Genomic DNA, 18,865 nt, shown 5'->3' on the forward strand with positions numbered 1-18,865 from the left:
CATGCTTACTTCTAAGCACGTGTATTCTTAATGAAAAAGAATGCAGGATCGGGGCCTAGTTGGCATTCTTTAAACAAAGCTTTTCTTAAATAAAAAGATGTCAAATAAAATATATTTGTCAAATAAAAAGATGTCAAATAAAAAGAGGCAGTTTGCATATTAAAGAGCGGATACTAATATATTTGTATCTCTTTATAACACTGTCACAGATTCCTCACCTGAATCAGTGCAAGGTGAATTTCCAGTTCTGCAATTCTTTTTCCTATACAACTGCGAATGCCATAACCAAATGGGATGGAACCAAAGTTGTCCACTCTGTCCATGTTGTCTTTCCTCAGCCAGCGCTCAGGTCGGAAATCATTTGCCATTGGGAAATTCTCTTCCTCATACGATGTAGCATAATGACAGAGTGCTAACTGGGTCTGAGAAAACAAATGACATCTTATTTTTAATTAATTCTGATACAGATAGCAGTAATAATGATAATTGAGTTATAATTTCTGTAACATGAAATATGATAGGTAAAAAGATGATGTGAAGAGCAGGTATCTCAAAATTAGATCTCTTTCTCATTGGCTCCAATTAGATCATCTTCAAAAACTTTTAGTCTCAGTAAAAGATTCCTCATGAGCTTGCATAAACAGAAAATACACAGGAGAATGTAATATAATAAACCCACTTATGTACTGTTTTTCTCCTATATGTATTGCCTAACACAATCAAAGGAAAAGAGGAAGAAATGGTTACTCACCCTGTGCAGTAAATGAGGTTCTTTGAGAGGTGCGTCCCTATGGGTGCACCACTGTAGGTGCGGCACCTGGGATCTTCACCAGCAGTGCCCGTTAGACCACACGTGCGCACCTCCCCTCTCTCGCACTGTGTGCGGGATGTATATATAGTGCTGTGCGGTCTGACCACCCCCAGTTCATTCTCTGCTGCAGAGCTTATATTTTCGTCTCTGAAGCAGAGGGGAGGAGGGCGGGTAGTGGAGCACCCATAGGGACACACATCTTGAAGAATCTCAGTTACTGCACAGGGTGAGTGTTTTCTTCTTTGAGTGATGTCCCATGGGTGCTCCACTGTAGGTGACTATAAAGCAGTGACCCTAGTTGGAAGGCTGGGGCTTCAGAGCAACATGTACTGTCGAGGATAGGACAGCATGTCCAAAGAGAGTATCTGCTGCAGCATCATGCGTAATAGCGCAGTGCCAGGAAAAAGTGTCTGTTGATGCCCATGTGGCAAACTTACAAATGTCATCAATGGGGACATTATTAAGAAAGGCCAACGAGGAAGATAATGATCGTGTGGAATGTGTTCTGACTGAGGTAGGAGGTTGTCCATCATGGAGTTCATAAGATAAACGCATACACTGTGAGATCCATTTAGAGAGGCATTGTTTTGATATATCAGTGCCTCCGGATCTTTTGGTGGTGGAGAGGAATAATCATGGCGATTTCCAGAAAGGTTTAGCCCTGTCCAAGTAGAAGGCTCATGCGCGCCTCACGTCTAGGGTTTGTAGAGCTGCCTCCTGTTGATTACTGTGAAGCAAGGGAAGTGTATTGTTGATTGAGATGAAAAGATGTTGGGACCTTAGGTAAGAATCTTGGGTGTGGGCATAGTTTAATTTTGTCTTTTCACAACACTGTGTATGGTAGGTATACCACGAGGGCTGTGAATTCGCCTTCCTGCCTAGCAGAAATGATGGTGAAAAGAAAGGTCATTTTCATTGATAGGTGTATGTAAGAACAGGTTGCCATTGGTTCAAACGGGCACCTAGTCAGAGAACGTAGGACTAGGCAGGGGCCCAGGCCGGGGTCGAGTCTTCTATATGGCGATAGAGATTTTGAATATCCCTCAACAAGCGCTTCATGAGCAGCTGTGTGATCTCAGAGTGGCCATCAATGGGGGAGTGAAAGGTAGTGATTGCCACCAAGTGTAGCCTAATAGAGCTACTGACCAATCCTGGTTGTTTAAGGTGTAGAATGTAGTCAAGAATAAGTGGCAACAGAGAGTGTCAACCTGACGTGAGGTGCATTAGCAGTGAAATCTAGTCCATTTTTGAGTGTAAGTGTGTCTGGTTGTGTCACGCCTGCTATTCAAAAATATCTGTTTGATTTTGTCTGAGCAGGTTATTTCTGGACCCCAGTACCACAGAGGAGCCAGGCTTTGAGGTGGAGCATCTGTGGATTGGGATGGAGAATGCATCCTGTGTCCTGTGAGAGGAGCCACAGTTTTAGATAGAAAGAGATCGGTCAGCATATCATCATGCATAGAAGGTAAGTATACCAGACCTGTTGTGGCCATGTTGGAGTTATTAGTATGACATGAGCTTGATGCGCCTGTATTTTGTGAAGTACTTGGAATAGGAGAAAGGGAGGGAAGGCATAAAGGAGTGGTGCATCCCAGGTTACGAGGAATGTGTGTCCCAGCAATCCACGCCCCAGTCCTGCTCCGGAACAGAATTGAGGGCAGTGGGAATTGTGTTGAGTGCCCAAGAGATCTATCATGGGACGGCCCCATTGGCTGAATATGAGTTAAAGTGCTCACATATCCAGCTCCCCTCCCACTCATGATCATGCAAGAACATTTTGCTCAATGTGTCTGCGGTTGTGTTCTGGAGTTCTGGGAGGTATGCGGCTGAAATTGAGATGTTATTCTGGATACACCAGTTCCACAATTTGATTGCTTCCGAGCATAAAGAGTGGGACCTTGCTCCACCCTGCCTGTTGATGTAATACATGCAGGTGAGATTGTCCGTCATCACTCTTATGGTATGATGTTTGAGAAGAGGTAGGAAATGTCAGCAGGCATTGCAAACTGTTCATAGCTCTAGGAGAATGATGTCTAAAGTAGATTTGGGACAACCATCTGCCCTGCACTGTGTATTCGTGTAGATGCACTCTCCAATTGATTAGGGAGGAATTGGTGTTTAGTATCATAGTCGGTGATGGTTGTAGGAAAGGAACTCCAACAAAGACATTGCTGGGCCATGTCTACCACAGCGGTGAGTCCTTGACTTGCCTCGACATGGATAAAAGTTTGTGAATTATGTGTTTGTGGGGGAGGTATATGATACAGAGCCATGCTTGAAGACATCGCATGTGCAGTCTTGCACGCCTGACCACAAACATGGTCACTGCCATGTGGCCTAGAAATTGGAGGCACATTCATGCAGCGATCTGGGGGCAGGCCGGTGCGGTGGATATCAGATCTGTTATAGCCGAGAATCTGTGAGGTGGTAGGAAGGTTCTGGCATGTATGGCATCCAACTGTGCACAGATGAATTCCAGTTCTTGTACTAGCATTAGAATGGACTTTTCTAGGTTCACGAGGAGGCCTAGCTTTGTGAACAGGTCCATTGTTATATGGACAGCTTAGAGTGTTGATTTCAAAAAGGGCCTTGAGGAGACAGTCATCCAAGTATGGAAAAATGACAATTTCTTGTTTCCTTAAGAAGGCCACAACTACTACGAGGACCGTGGCATAGAACCTCGCAGGTTCAAGAAGAGCTTCACTAATCTGTAGTGTGATCTCTGAGGAAGAGGATGTGTGGAGAATGTCCAGCAGTTTATACTGCTGGTCTTTAACTTCCTCCAATGGTATCTGGAGGGAATCCACAATCCTATGGAATAGATCTTGAAAGTGCCTGAAATCATCGGTAGATGTAGGGGGTGGAGGCATAATCGCCTTGTCAAGTGAGAAGGAGGAAAAATGTACAGTTGGGGGAGCCGCCTCTTCCTGCTCTTCCTCCTGTTTTTCCTCCTCATTTGGTACTGGTGGTGGTTCGACTTCCTGAGGGCGAGAGACTGATGGAGAAGGGAGAGGTGTAGGTCTCTGGCTTTGCTCTCTGGGAGGGTTCCTGAATTGTGCCTGTAGCCCAAGGGTCCCAATATGGCCAGTTTGGTGGGAGTGGCACATGTGGCTGCATCCACAGTGGTCCCTGCCAGGATTGGGGGCCAGAGTGAGGATAAGCCAGTGCAAATTGTCCAGTTGTCGAGGAAACAATGGAGCCCTCCTCCTCCTCCTTCCTCCTCCCTGGGGAAGTGAGGTGCTGTCCTCGGCGAAGAGAGGAAGGAATGTTGTGAATTCAGGGAGGAAGACAGAAGTGGGGGGAGATCCCATCAAAGAAGTGGAGACTCGGGAGTGTCAGATATCAGCAGGTCTTTAGAGTATCTGAAGTCTTGTGGAGTGGAAAGGAGCATCATTGGTGCCTTTGTACTACACGATGCTGAAGAGAGGGTGAATGTCCCTGAAATTTCAGAAGATGTCTCCAGAGACTTAGCTGATGACTTGGCCACTGCCAAAGACTTGCCTGGTGCCGAAGATTTCAGTGTCAATGATTTGGTTGGTGTCGGTTACTTGGCCGGTGTCAACGATTTTAATGGTGCTGAGGACTTCCTCGGTGCCAAGTGCCAGAAACAGTGTCAGTGCAGTAGCTCCAGCAAGCGGGCTGCCTCAATCCCCAGAGCTGGGAAATGGCATTGAGGTCTGAAGGTCTGGCCGGATAGGGTATTTAAACCGTTTCTTTGAGCCTGTACCAGAGGTACTCAGACAAGCCCTGGAGCTATGTCTCTTATCGGATGAGGCTGAGGCCACCAACCTAGCCAGGGACAGTGTTCTGTCAGGCTGAGCCTCAGAGTGTGAGGAGGAGGAAGCCCGTTTCTTGCCATCTGCACGATCACAGGATGACTCTCTCTTCACAGGGCATGGAGAATGGGGGTCGGCAGATGACTTGGCAGAGCATGAGGGCCTCTCTGGGGAAGAGTCCGGGCCCGGATCCAATGCTGGATGTAGCAATCTCTCCATGAGGAGAAGTTTCAATCTAATGTCCCTGTCCTTTCTGGCTCTGGGTTTCAGGCAAGGCAGTGTCTCCAGACAGCAGATACGCTGCGGGTGGCTGGCATCACATGAAGGCGGCCCCACATGAAACGCACTCTTAAACTTTCCAGAGTAGCAGCCGTGTTAGTCTGTATCTGCAAAAAGAACAGGAGTACTTGTGGCACCTTAGAGACTAACAAATTTATTTGGGAGAGACGGGCATAAGGGTGAAGGGAAAAGGCTTCCTGGTTGGGAAAGGTGGGAAGTGAGAAAAACAGAAACCTAAACTATGAGAAGAACTGTAAAGATGAAGTTAAAACCAAATATATATATATATTCTTTAGCTAGAAGGAGAAAGAAGAGGAGGAAAATACTAACTACACTATCAGGTAAGGCACTCTCTATGAGGGAATAGGAGAAGTGGGCTCTGCTAGTGGATTCTGTCCCAAACCAAAGGTGGTAGTGAAGGAAGTGGGGGCAGTCAGACTGCACAGTGCTACATATACATCCTGTGCACAGCGCAAAAGAGGGGAGTTGCACATGTGCGGTCCGATGGGCACTGCTGGTGATTAACAGATTAACTCTTAATTCACACCAGTGTAACAGTGGAATTTGGCCTCAGGAGGTGACACAACAGGAGATAGCATGGCAAAGAACATACATCACAACTTATAATATAAAAAGAGCAATGAACAGAAGCCACATGTGTACATCAAAGAGCAGAATTTAGCCATAAGGGTTGACAGAACAAGCAGTTGCATCACTCCTTCAGAAACATTATGATCTATTTTGCGAACATATATCAGAATTAAACCAGTGGTTTCAAATACATGATTCATGAGCCAAACCCACTCCCAGTGCAATGTATTTTTATGGCTCACATGCCATACTCAGATTCTGCAAAATCTAAGCTTTCATTTTTTAAAAAATTAAATTTTTAACCTAATGATTGTGAAAATAACTTTCCAAACACGAACCAGGTGTAAATCAGTGCAATTCTTGAATCTGCAGACATTGTGAAAAAATAACTTTGAGGGATATAGATTCCGCAGCTCCCTCCTTAACCTCATGGGTTGTTAACATTAAAGTCTATTTATGACATTGTAAAGGTCAGCAGTAATTATTTAACTGGTGATTATTTTAGAGCAGATGGGATGGGGAAGGCACAGAACTGGGAATTGTGTCAGGAAGAGAAATGCAAGATGGAGACGGGAGGAGACAGACACAAAGGCTCATATCCACAAAGGGGGCTGGACCATGGGTCTCCCACCTGCCAGGTGAGTGCTCAGCACACCAGGCTATAAAATTATTCTCACTCTGTCGGGCACTCTGACGAACTATTGATTTAAAGCGCAACAGCTTGAACAAGAGGGATTGAGGGAGCCCCACATCAAAATAACTGGATCACCCATCACTCAGTGGTTAGAGCACTGTCTGAGAGGTGGGGGAGAACCCTTCCCACCTCCTTTCTCCCTATCAGGTAGAGGGGGGAATTCAAACTGGGTCTCCCACATCCTAAGTGAGTGCTCTAACCACTGGGTTATAAGGTTGGCACCACTCTCTCCTCCACCTCTTCCTCCAGTTGTTTGTGTGGAGTGAGACAGATGCCTAATTCATTCTCACAATAAACGAGGCCTGACTGCAGCAGAGCAGCTCCTGTTTGTGGATCACTAGCAGAGATAGGTGCCTCCCTGCAGCCCAGATTTAAGTGCCTATATCTCCATGAAATGGACGGAATTTACGGCATACCACTCTTGTCAGAATTTCCCATTGGCTAGCTTAGGCAGCTCCTTGCCTAGTGTGCTGGCTTTTGTGGATCGTATTCTTAGACACCTATCTCTCCCCATTCATTGTATAGGGAGCCTAGGTGCCTAACTCAGATGGGGATCTCATTGTTCCAATGATTTTCCAGGTAACACCTAAGTTCCTTTGTGGATTCAGGCCAAGACAGTGGAAAAGGAAAGAGAAATGAGAATGTAGAAGAAAGGAAAACAGAGATCAGAAATAGTGGCAGTACTAAAGGTGATCATGTTACCAAGAGAGATGCTGAATGCAAAAATAAATAATAAAGAATGTTAAGAACGCAAGGGTCTGATTCTTTACACTAAGGCCCTTTTACTTTGCTCTGACAATGTAAAAGGGTTTTAAAGAGGGAGCAAATTACATTTACATCCATCTAAAAGGCCACTTAACTCTTCTACAGCAGTGTCAGAGAGCCTTAACGTGAATGAGAATCAGGCCTTCTAAATTTAGTTACTTTGTAAAGGCATATTCTACTCTTCATCTTGTGTAAATCTCCAAATGGTATCAAAGAGAGTTCCACTGTGAACTGAGGGTAGTTTGTAGTCCTAATTTTATACCTTGGCTAGGACCATAATTAAAACAGAAATTCATCTCTCCTGACAGAATGAGTTTGATACCCCAAATTACACTAATTTACAAAAATAATAAAATGTGTGCACTAGTTTTGAAACCTAATCACAGAATCCTAATACAAATTTATCAGCAGCCCTCTTTGTTTCTAGGGTACTGAAGAGTAAAGCCAAAACTGAGGCCTGGTCTACAGGGGTAGAATTTAGACTAGGCAAAGCCAGCCAGAAGAAAGTAATAGAAGCTAGCTGAATAGTTCTTACCGAACCACCCGCCCCCCGGGGCGGGCGCGAACTCCCCTCTCCCCGCCTCCTCTCCCAACTCCCTTCTGAGAGTGGGACCGGAGAGCCCGCGGCGCGCCGAGTTCGAACTATCTATTAGATAGATCAGACGACGTTTAACTCCAAAAAGTCGAACTCTCCGCGTCGAACCGGCAGGTAAGTGTAGACGTACCCTGAAAGGGTAAGAACCAGTCCTTCTAATAAGGAAAACACTCACATTTACATCAGGATTCAGGTAAAAAACATAGTCGATGATTAAATTTTTTTTTTCAAATGAGCACTATTATAAATTCCTCTTTCCTGTGCTCCCATCTTTGGTGATATCCTGCAAAGTCACACAAGTGTACTTCTGTCTTAATGGACGACTTTCTATACATAATGACACACATCTGTTAGGATTGGTCTGGGTATATTTATCCTGCCTCAACATGGTAGGGATATCTCTATAGGAGATAGGGTCAGGGACAGAAGATGATCTCTTGACGTCCTCTCCAGCCCAACATTTCTATGATTCTATGAAGAAAATCTGTTCCTCTCCCTCCATAAGACCATCACACAACTCACCCCTTTAGGTATCAAGTATCCTCCAACAACCAAGTCTTCTTGTGTCACTCTACCATTTCCTGGCAATACTGGGAATAACCTACAGACAAATGTTAAGGAAGGATTCAGCATCTATAATTTATAAAATTTACAAAGGATCCAGTTTAGCTACCACTTAACATACACTCAGATTGAAAAGAATTGTAGCAAGTATGGATTTTGTTGGGGACCAAAAGAGTGTGGGGCACCATGGTCTATTGGTTTCTATAAGACTAGTTGCTAGTATCTCTGTAGTTCTAATTTTGGTTCTGCCAGAGAAATAATGAGAGACAAGATGGGTGAGGGTAATATCTTTTATTGGACTAAAGTATCTTTTCCGGACATGAAGAAGAGTTCTGCATAAGCTCTAAAGCTTGTCCTTTTCACCAACAGAAGCTGGTCCAATAAAAGATATCACCTCATCCATCTTGTCTCGATAATATTTTGGGACCAACACAGTTACAACAACATTGCAAACAAAAGTGAAATAATGGGTAGCCTTAACATGATAAATCAAGCTCGCTGCCTCAGTTTCTCCATCTGTGAAATAGGGATAATGATACTTCTGTCATTTTACTTCCATGAGCACAGGGACTGCTCCTGGCTAGCAGAGCTAGCCACCCCTAAAAGGGAGAAGTAGGTTATGCATCCATGGCCTCAAGAATTGTTGCAGTGGCCACACTCTCCCTATACTCTCTGAGGCACAACTTCTCCAGAACTCCTGCTGAGGTAGTGTGGTTTCACAGTCCCTCACAGTGACCAGTGCTCTAACGGCACAGTCAAGCTCTTAATTATCTATCTTACAGGAACATTGTGAGCGTTAATTAGTTAATATTTATACAGCACTTAGAAAACATAAAGCATTATATAGGTGCTATGTATGATATTAAATTGCTCAGAATGCCTAGGTATACTGGTGATACAATGAATAAAAATAGTAGCAGCCATGATCACCAATAGCAGCAACTGAATACATATTTTAGCTTGGACACAAGAGTCACTATAACCAGAAAGAAACTGGCAGACAATTGCAAGTTGATAATTAAAAGTTTCACTTACCTCAGGGTTTCTTTGAGCAGGCCTCTAATCATTGGCAATTTGGGGACATCATCTGAAGTGGGAACTTGATCTTTTCCCAGATTATTGACTATCTCTTCATACACAGATTGCTGAACTTCAGGATGCTTTGCCAACAAGTATGTTGCCCAGGACAAAGTGAAAGAAGTCTAAGAAAGAAACCGCCAACATCATCAGGAAAAAGAAAAAAATAATGAAAGTAGCTACAAATATTTAATTCAGTGCCAGGAAAAACAAGCAGTTTTCAACTAAGGATTCACTATGTACACACACAGTTATAAAACAAAAGGACTATCAGTAACATCTGGGTTTCAGGGCATCGAATCAGTCTACATCATCCTCTACCTCAGCCCTTTTCCACCTGGAAAAACACCAGAACTACCCCTCCTCCATATTTCTACCAGTGAAAGATCAAAAAGCGACAGGAAAAGTAAACTACAAAATGATATATGTAATACAAAAGCTATAAACATGAATGGATTAAATTAATAGCTAGTTCTCAGTTATTGCTGTGCTTTTCCTCCCAACAAAAATATTCTGCAGGAGACAGAATGATAGAATGCTACGCAGACCATTTCCACCCGCTGTAAGCATATGGCATTCTCCTCACAGAATCCTACTAATGATAACATTGATATTACCATTTCTAGGATTATTTCTCATCATTTAGTAAGTGATGCTGCAACACAATATGCATTTTCCAGCAATTGGAAACTACTGTAGCACTAATATGACATAATTCTACCTCCTATGGAAAGTTTTCCTGTCAACTCTTAAGGGGAATGTGTGTATAAATCAGAGTTTAAAACAATCCAGCATAATTCACCTTTTTACTCTCTTCATGAATAAGCTGTTTCCATTAAAATGGCATATTCAAAGAAAACAAATCACACATTTATGATACTAATGATCATGAAAGACTGTACAGAATTAGGCATTTAAAGAGACACTGGCAGATTAAAAATCATAAATCCCGAATGTGGCTTGCCCTGCATAACCACACAAAGGACATAAGAACAGGAGCCATGGCCCCATCCTTCTCCACACCAGCTAAATGACTGAAGTTGGTGCAGGTGCGTGTGTGCGTGGGAGACCACATGGTACCACATCCAAAAAGAAGATACAGAAGCCTCTTTTGAACCTCCTTCCCTCAGAACTCCTATCCACAGACAGAATACCTCCAAGACTGATTGATTTAGTGTCCCTTGGCAAGCATGGCAGTTTCCTTTTTTATAAACAACACCTTAGATTACTAAAAGTGAAAGAAGATTTAATCTCTAATTTATTTTTCACCATTCATGTGGTTTGAGTTTGCATTTTTCTCTGCTTATATAATGAAAATAGATTATTCAGCTTCATTTTTGCATAGTTAGTTACCAATCAGTTTTACTTTCAGGTTCTCATGCACTAGCATAATGTTGGAATTTTTGGGTTGCCAACAATATACTGGTAAAAACAAATTTATGAAACTATTTATGTTGGTATAACTCTACAAAATTGGAATCAGAGAGCAAATTTGACATGACAGTGACCTTTTCAGCTTGTGTTTATTTGCAAAAATAGGACACAATGCTGAAAATCCTGTCCCCAAATGTGTCTACTCTGCAATGTAAGCCCAGGGTTAGTAGAACTTGAGTTAGCAGACAATGGGTTTGTTTACCTAGGGCTTGAGCATCGATACTCATTTGTAACCCCAAGTTACGAATTGTTGAAACCTGGATCCCAACCTGGGGCTCCAGTGTCTATACTGCATTATGTAAGCCCAAAACCAACCACCCATATCCCTGACTTCCTTGAGCCCTCCCAAAATGTGTACACTCTAGCCCTTTGTTCATAGTGCAGTGTGGGAACACTGGACTGGCCACCAAAAGACTGTCAGATGGACAAAGAGAGTTGGCTGGTCGGATTGTGTAATACTTTTTGTGGACTCCCTGGGCATAAGTTCAGGGGGGCTGCATCTACACTTGAACCATCAGACCCAGCTTGACTCAGGTTCAGACTCTCTGCCCCAGGGGTGCCCCTGGGTCATAGCCCTGGGTTAATGCGATTTGTGTGTAGATGGAAGGGAGACAAGGCTTCAGCCAGAGTTCAAACCCTGGGCTTACATTTCAGGGTAGAAATAACCCAAGAATCCTCCTTTTAGCCTTCCGTCCCTATAACATCCTTCACTACAGCTCAGTTCTGGGCTGCTCCTCTCTGAAGAGGCTGATAGCTGTGCCAAACTACATACAGGAGTTATTGTGATATAAACAGTGTCTCCTCTCAGGTTCCCAGCTCCTTCAAATCCTCTTCAAAACTGGCTCTGTGCTACAACAGCCAAAATGCTTGGAAACCAAATAACAGCTTTACAAATGTATTCAAAATCTTTAATAATCCTTGTGAGCGCTTTCAGTTTCCATCATGTAACAAAACCTGAAATGCCAGCAGTGGGGAAACAGGGCTCCCTCCATTTCTATCATGTACCAGAAGGGAGGGAGCCAGAAGCACAGATTTCTCATAAAGTAATCACTGTCAGTTGAGAAAGCTGTATAAATGCAAACACAAAGTCTGTTGTCATGAACTAGTACACTGCCCTTTTGGTTTAATGAAAACTCTCTCAGCCTAAAAGTGGAAAATTAGGGCTTTGAAGGTCTGGAAAACTAATGGGATGAATAAATTGTGTTTTATTTAAATAAACGACAATAAAAAGCTCACCAAGCTCATAAGCCTCTGGAAAACTTAATCAATGAAGTAATTCTCAATACAGAAATAAGCCCTTACATATGCTTTTTGTTCTGAGGCTAATAAAGTTTCTTTTTTTCCCAGCCGTCCTGAATCCCTCCAGACCGCTCTCACACCCAGAGAAAGCTGAATCCAATTAGCAATAAATGAGCTGGATTTTTATTTCAAGCTTACTGGCAAACAAGCATGTATAGGGTTGTATATCTTCATCAAACCCTTCTAGGCTTGATCCAAAAAGCTTGCTTAATTACAGTCTCCAGCGCATGGCTCATTTATATCTCTGTGGATGAACCCAATCCTAGAATGCAATTCTCAGCTGTGTTGAGCCCATGCTGTGGGACAGAGAAGGCATAGGTGGCTCTAAAACCACCTTTATGCCACCCCAATTCTCTAATCCATGGGGATGTTCTAACTTGGACTGTCAAGAATGATTCCTTAGGCATTCTGTGTATCATACTCTAGGCTCGCCGCTCCCCTCCCCAGGCTCCATCATGCCCTGCCGCCCCCTTGGAATGCCCCCCACACACACCCCATTATGCCCCCTATACCAGGAGGGTTGGCAGAAAGATGGCACAGAGGTCAGGCTTCCTCCATGCTAGTGACTTCACATCATCCCCTTACGGTTGGTCTAAGGTCCCCTTGATATCAGGCTAGTGGCACAAAGGGACTTTTAAGAGAGGCCACATATCTTATCTATAACGTCTCTCAATGATTAATTGTACATATACCAAAATCCATTAGCAAGTTCTAAATATACCTTTTTTTTTTTAAATAGAGACCCTCAACAGAGTTGCCTATTTCAGTTTTTCTGACAGGCCATTAAATATTTATTCCATCCCCAAACTAGAAAAGGGAATTGAAGAAAAACTAACAAATACATATATTTCTATTAGACTGTGAAGTAGTGTCCTATAGGAAATGGTGGAAGCCCCATCACTTACAAAGTTCAAAATCAAATTACACTGTAGAGAGTACATTTTGGCTTCAGTGGCCGGACTATATGAACTAGTATGTATTTTCCATTACTACTATGATTCCATGATTCATACATGCAATTTATGATGCACAAAAACCCTTACATAGCACTAGCACTAGGTTGCAAATGGAGTGGATTTATACAGCAATAAAATTGTCCAAACAGAAAATGATATAATAATAAGCTTACTGTGTCCACTCCTGCCAGAAGCATTTCAGTCATATTGGCATAGATCTCTTCCACCGTAAGCTCTTTACTCAGTAGGAGATAAGTGAGTAGCCCACCTTTTACTTCTTCTCCTTGGTCCAACTGGGACTGAATATCCTTTATCTTGTTGTCAACGTGGATTTGACCTTTTAAATTACAGAAAATTTTTAAAAAATCCCCTAATCATTGTTCAGCCCCTCTTTTCTTCCCTCCCTTCTTTCCGATTTATACTTCGATGATTACAAACATGGCACCTCAGGTGTAGAGATGGGTGATGCTAAAGATGAGGTCATACCACAATGCTTAAACCACCCCACAGATTGGTCAGATGCTGACTTCATAGAAAAAAGAACCATAATTGGCATATTCTTGTATGAAGACTGCACACAGACACAGACACAGACAAAAACAGGTGACCTTGGGAAAGCACATAATCTCCACTTATATTTTAATTCCCTTTTCACAGCAGGCACTACTGCAAAAAAGAAACAATGTGAAAAAGAAAGCTGAAAACAAAGAGATTGGATTCTGTTGTTGTTCAGTTGCTGTTAATATTAATCAGCATTCTGCAGGGGAAGGGTTGTTTGGTTTTGGAGGTGGGTGTTCCACAAGGGGAAATGGTAGAAACCCCATCAAATGAATTCTTTAAAGCAATCAAAAATATATTATAGGGAATAATTTTATATGCGTAGGGGTATGGACTTGATTTCCTGATAGATCTTGTGAATCTTTAATTTTAGTCCGGGGGAAATTCTGTGGGAACCACCCTCCTCACAGAATGCCCGTGCTTTGCATGGGTGGGCGGATGACCATGGGTGCAGTTGGGGGGAGGGCTCCCCCCACCCAAACAGAGGTGAGGCATGGGGGAAGCACACGGGGTTACCTGCCACTGCCCCCTGCCCCTCGCCCCTCATTTCTGCAACTGCAGAGCTACCCAGCTGAAGGAGGCTGCGTATGGGTTCCGCGGACTCTGCAGCTGAATGCCGCCTCTTGGATCCTAATGCCAGTCGTGCTCCCCTTCTGTGTGCTGGGAGCCTTCTTGTTTTCTGTGCAACAGTGAGTGACCATGGTGGGACAGGGTGAAGGGGGGCTGAGGGGAAGAGGCAGTGGGGAAGGAAAAGGAGGTGGAATAGGGAGGCGGAAGGGAATGTGGGAGTGAGGAGAGTGGGATAGGGCATGGGGCAATCGGGGAGGGGGATGAGATGGGGAAGAAAGGGGATGGGGAATCACAGGGGGAAGCAGGAGCCCGGCATGTGGCATCCCCTTGGCTGCATCTGGGGCTTCCCTGTTAAGCAGGCACATGGAACCCTCACCCTGACAAGCCCTAACCCCCTACACCTAGACCCCTCTGCTGAGCCCTTCACACCCAGACTCCCACCCCAATGAGCCGCAACCAGCTGCACCTGGATCCCCACCCCATCAAACCCCACTCTCCCAGCAACTGGACCCTCTCACTGAATCCCCAACACTCAGACCTCCTCCGCCAAGCACCATCTCCCCATACCCAGACCCCACCGCCGCCTCCACTGAGCCCCCTACATTCAGAATTTTAAAATCATATTAAAATAATTTTTGGGGGGTGAATAATTTTTAATTTATTGGCGCATTATTAGCTCAGGAGTAATTACTATAGGTCAATACAGCTGCAGCCATATGATGGATTTATATCATTAATAATCTGAAAGAACCTCAAATCTTCTCTCAAAAAGTATACATTTGGAGGAATGTAGAAAAAGAAGATTCTGCTACAATATGAATGAAATAATATGCAGACACATTCAGTTTCTAGCACTACTTCTGCAGGGTGAAAAGATTAGAGGGTTTTTGATACCCCTACATTTTAAATGAGAAATATGAAAACAGAACTCCACTTCTTCAGAGTGATTATAGGCCGCTGAAATGCTTGTAAATAGAATGTTTCAAACCATATGCCATACTTTCCCTTACTTTTCTTCCCTCATTTTTTTAAGTAGTAGGTATGTTTGCATGAAATGCACTCAGTATTTCTTAAGATCTCATGAACTGATTCCTCATTTTGTTCAATCAGTTGAAGAGATGATGGTTTGTCACAGAGCTCCTGTTCCAAAACTCACTGAAGTCAATGGGAAAAAAACTTCCATTAAATTGAATAGGTTTTGAAAAAGTGCTTAACAGATGATTCTAACTTCAAGTAAGGAAGAAGCAACAGAACAGATGAAAATAAATAATGAACCAGTAATGTAAAATAAGGGACTAACTAGACCATATCGGCAAAATTGTTTCCAAATGGAATATTTTTCAAACTTTTACGTAACAACATAAGAAGGCCATAAGAAGAGTGCGGTGACAATACCAGCCCGGCATATCTCAGTAAACGAGACCTGCCATTGCTTCTGTGCTGCTATCTACAGAGCAGCCTGCAGAGCCACCCCATGCGGTTGTCACCCAGTCTACATCCCCTCTCTCTACGAGGAGAGCGCTGCCTTGCTCGACCAGTATGAGGCATCTGGTGACCCAGATGTTGCTGACCCTCTGATCGAATCATTGGACACTGCTCGCTGAGCCAGATGGGAGGAGATGACTGAGAGGAGGAGCTTTACCCGCTCCAGCCACAAGTGTTGGAGTCTGCTCTGATGCCTTGGAGCAGCACAGCAGCCACCTGCACTCTACCGACCCTCAGTGACACCCAACCAAGTAGCTGGACACCTACTTAAAGTGGCTAGAGCACCTTTGGAGAAACAGGTGCAAAGACAAGTGAGGAACAAATGATGTGTGTTTAAACATGTACACCAGATGAGAAGCTGCCCAGAACCATTGACTGTAACAGAACTGGAACAGACACTGGGTAGCATCAAGTGTGGAACAGCTGCAGGCTATGATAACATATCTCTAGAATTCCTGAAAAATCTAGGCCCCCATGCTCGGCTTTGGCTTGTGAAATGCAACAGGTGAACAAGACAAACAAGGTGGATGGGTAAATGGGGTAATAAAACAAATAAGCTTTAGCAAAAAAGCAAATGTCAGAATATCTTTAACCTCTGGATAATAAGCACAATTTCACAGAAACACAGCAGATAGAGACTGAAAAGATCTATTGGGCTGAACAGTCCATCACTTGGCCAATAAATGATTGTTTCCTAAATACTTTTCCTAGTTTTCTGTTCAGTCTACTTTCAATTGTCTCAATCAGTGAGGCTTCCACCACTCCTCTTAAAAGATTACTGCACCACAGCCTAGTAGATCTCATTGTAAAGAAGTTATTTCTGATATGTATCCCAAATGTTCATCTAGTTTCTCTTACTGTACCACCCTAAATAATCCTTTAATACTTCTCACTGTAGTTTATTCCTACTTTTCTTCCTCTTCCCCAGTTTCTTACTATAATTTTAGGGTACAAATGCAACAAGCTCTGTTCAAATACAGTGACAGCAGCTACAGAGACAAAGTTGAACTTTTCTATTATTAAATCTTACTAAATTTGAAGAGTCCATCCCAGGATCTGCAGAACTCTCTCCAGGGTTTTGGAATAAATGGGCGAAGCCATTTGGGAATTGCCCCTGCATACATAGTTGTCTTAAACATGCTAAACATCAGCTCCAGAGCCTCAATGTATTCCACAGTCTTCTCTGGGATGTTGTTTTCCAGGCAGCCCAATCGGGATTCATACAGAATAGTTGCCACACCTGCACAGGAGAAAAGTCACAGAATTTACAGTCCCTTCATTTTTTTTTCTTTATTTATGGTACAGAATTAAAAGGTAAAGGAACATAACCAAGTTTGCAAAAACATGGTTAATTAGTTTGACTAGCACTTACTGGAGATGGTTTAGGGATAAAACAGTCCCTTATAAAACAGAGGGTAGATTAAATGACCTCCTTATGCGTCCTTTCTATGATAAAAGAAATAACTTTAACATCTCCTTTATCTCCTTTTTAATAGACGGGTCCCTTATTTGACTCATGTTTATATTTTCCTTACTTTCTTTAAACAAAACTAAAACAAAACCAAACACATACACACATCACTTTTCTGTAGACTCATAACTAGAGCTTTCAAGAAATATCACAATTATAACAAAATTCATACTCAATATTGAATAGATTGCTCCAGAATGTAAGCTTTCATTTTAAAAAAATGTTTCTCATCCTTATCATTGTGAAGAAAACGTGGAAGATCTGAACTAAGTATAACCAATGAAGGGTTGTTTTACTGAGTTTCCAGACGGCCGGAAATAATAGCTGTGAGCGGCATGAATTGTCCCATTCATCTCAGTCAGGATGTTATTCTGTGACCTAAGGATGGCTGTTCATTTTTTTAAACTGTCACTCTCAACCAACAGACCTCCTTATCTGGATGTTTCTGCTAAAATGATCAGCAGTGAAACAATTAATATTGACAAAAATATTTAATATCTTAAATGCACATTTTTAGGTGGGTTAAATTCTAGGTCTAAATTATTTCACAATGTAAATCATTAATAATATTATTGACTTTATATCCAAGGTAAGAAAGTGCAGGGTAGAGGAAAGGATGAAAATTCAAAGGAACTTAGAGAATTTAACTCACTGATCAATTAGAGGGAGTCTGTAGCTCAAAAGGTTACATTACTTTAAGACAGCTGGCACTCACCTGATGCTACTATTCAGATATTATCTAGTTAGCATAGACCCAGATTATCTTACCAAGTAGTCAGCTGTTTGAGACAGTGGCTTCATACGTCAGCAATGCTGGAAGTGGTTACAAATCTCAACGAGTTAGCTAGTTCTCAGAAGAGTGCCAACACTTTAAGCATCAGGCAGACACACAGTGCTTTATTATGCATATGAGAGAGAAATGTGATTTTCTTAAGATGGGTGTTACGTGATGTAATATTTTGTATTATTTATAAGACTAGCTCATGCAGAACTCAAAGACAACCACACCACAATTTATCCAGGAATTTAAGGATATCATCAAATCCTTCCCTAAACAACTCCAAGAGCATAGGCACCGACTCCGTGAGGACTCCAGCCCTGGAGCACCCACAGAAAAAAAATATTGGGTACTTAGTACCCACTGGCAGCCAGCTGGCCCTTTGCCCCCCAGCGACTCCTGTCCAATGGCAGCCCTGCCAATCAACTCCTCCCCCTCCCTCCCAGTGCCTCCCACCCACTGCAATCAGCTGTTCCACAGCATGCAGGAGGCGCTGGAGGTAGGGGGGAGGAATGGGGACGGGCACACTCAGGGAAGGGGGCAGAACTGGGCAGAAAGAGGCGGGGCGGGATGTAGACTTGGGGAAAGGAGTCTGGTGGGAGTGGGATCTGGGGCAGAGTGGGGGGCGGGGGTTGAGCACACCCCAGGCCCTGAGGAAGCCGGCGTCTATGTCCAAGAAAAACTCTACAATTTCATCCCCCACGAACCAACTCCAGGGACCTTCTACATGCTTCCCAAGATTCACAAACAAGGGAATCCAAGCGGGCCCATCATATCTGGCCATGGCACTCTTACTAAAAGAACATCAGGACTCATAGAAACATCCTTAAACCATTCATCACACAAAGGTCCAGCTTCCTCTAGGACACAATTGATTTCCTCCACAAACTCTGCAGTATTAACAACCTCTCTCAGAACACCATCCTTGCCACTATTGATGTCACCTCCCTATATACTAACATCCCTCACAATGACAGCATAGCTGTCTGCCCCAAATATTTACAAAACATTGGACAAACCTCACATATCTACCCCAAACACATCGCCAAACTCATCCATTTTATCCTCACCCATAACCATTTTTACATTCAACAACAAACACCTCGTCCAAACCATGGGAATAGCTCTGGGTACTAGGATGGCTCCCCAATACACCAACTTC

At 43.2% G+C, this 18,865-nt stretch overlaps 1 protein-coding gene across 10 annotated transcripts in view; it reads right to left on the bottom strand.

The window, feature by feature from the left end:
- The window catches only part of LOC120375086 (cytochrome P450 27C1), a 40,649-nt gene that overhangs the window by 3,779 nt on the left and 18,005 nt on the right, over nucleotides 1–18,865 (bottom strand). For 9 of the 10 annotated variants that reach the window (XM_039495736.1, XM_039495741.1, XM_039495738.1 and 6 more), the window contains 5 exons: nucleotides 16,485–16,694; nucleotides 13,015–13,178; nucleotides 9,111–9,277; nucleotides 8,034–8,112; nucleotides 219–422 (listed from right to left, as the gene is read on the bottom strand). In XM_039495736.1, the coding sequence (XP_039351670.1) occupies nucleotides 219–422; nucleotides 8,034–8,112; nucleotides 9,111–9,277; nucleotides 13,015–13,178; nucleotides 16,485–16,694 (824 nt within the window). The remainder of the gene's footprint in view (nucleotides 1–218; nucleotides 423–8,033; nucleotides 8,113–9,110; nucleotides 9,278–13,014; nucleotides 13,179–16,484; nucleotides 16,695–18,865) is intronic. The other variant, XM_039495737.1, reaches the window with a different exon arrangement.

The sequence above is a fragment of the Mauremys reevesii genome, linkage group 11 (assembly GCF_016161935.1).
Source record: "Mauremys reevesii isolate NIE-2019 linkage group 11, ASM1616193v1, whole genome shotgun sequence".
Lineage (NCBI taxonomy): Eukaryota > Metazoa > Chordata > Testudines > Geoemydidae > Mauremys > Mauremys reevesii.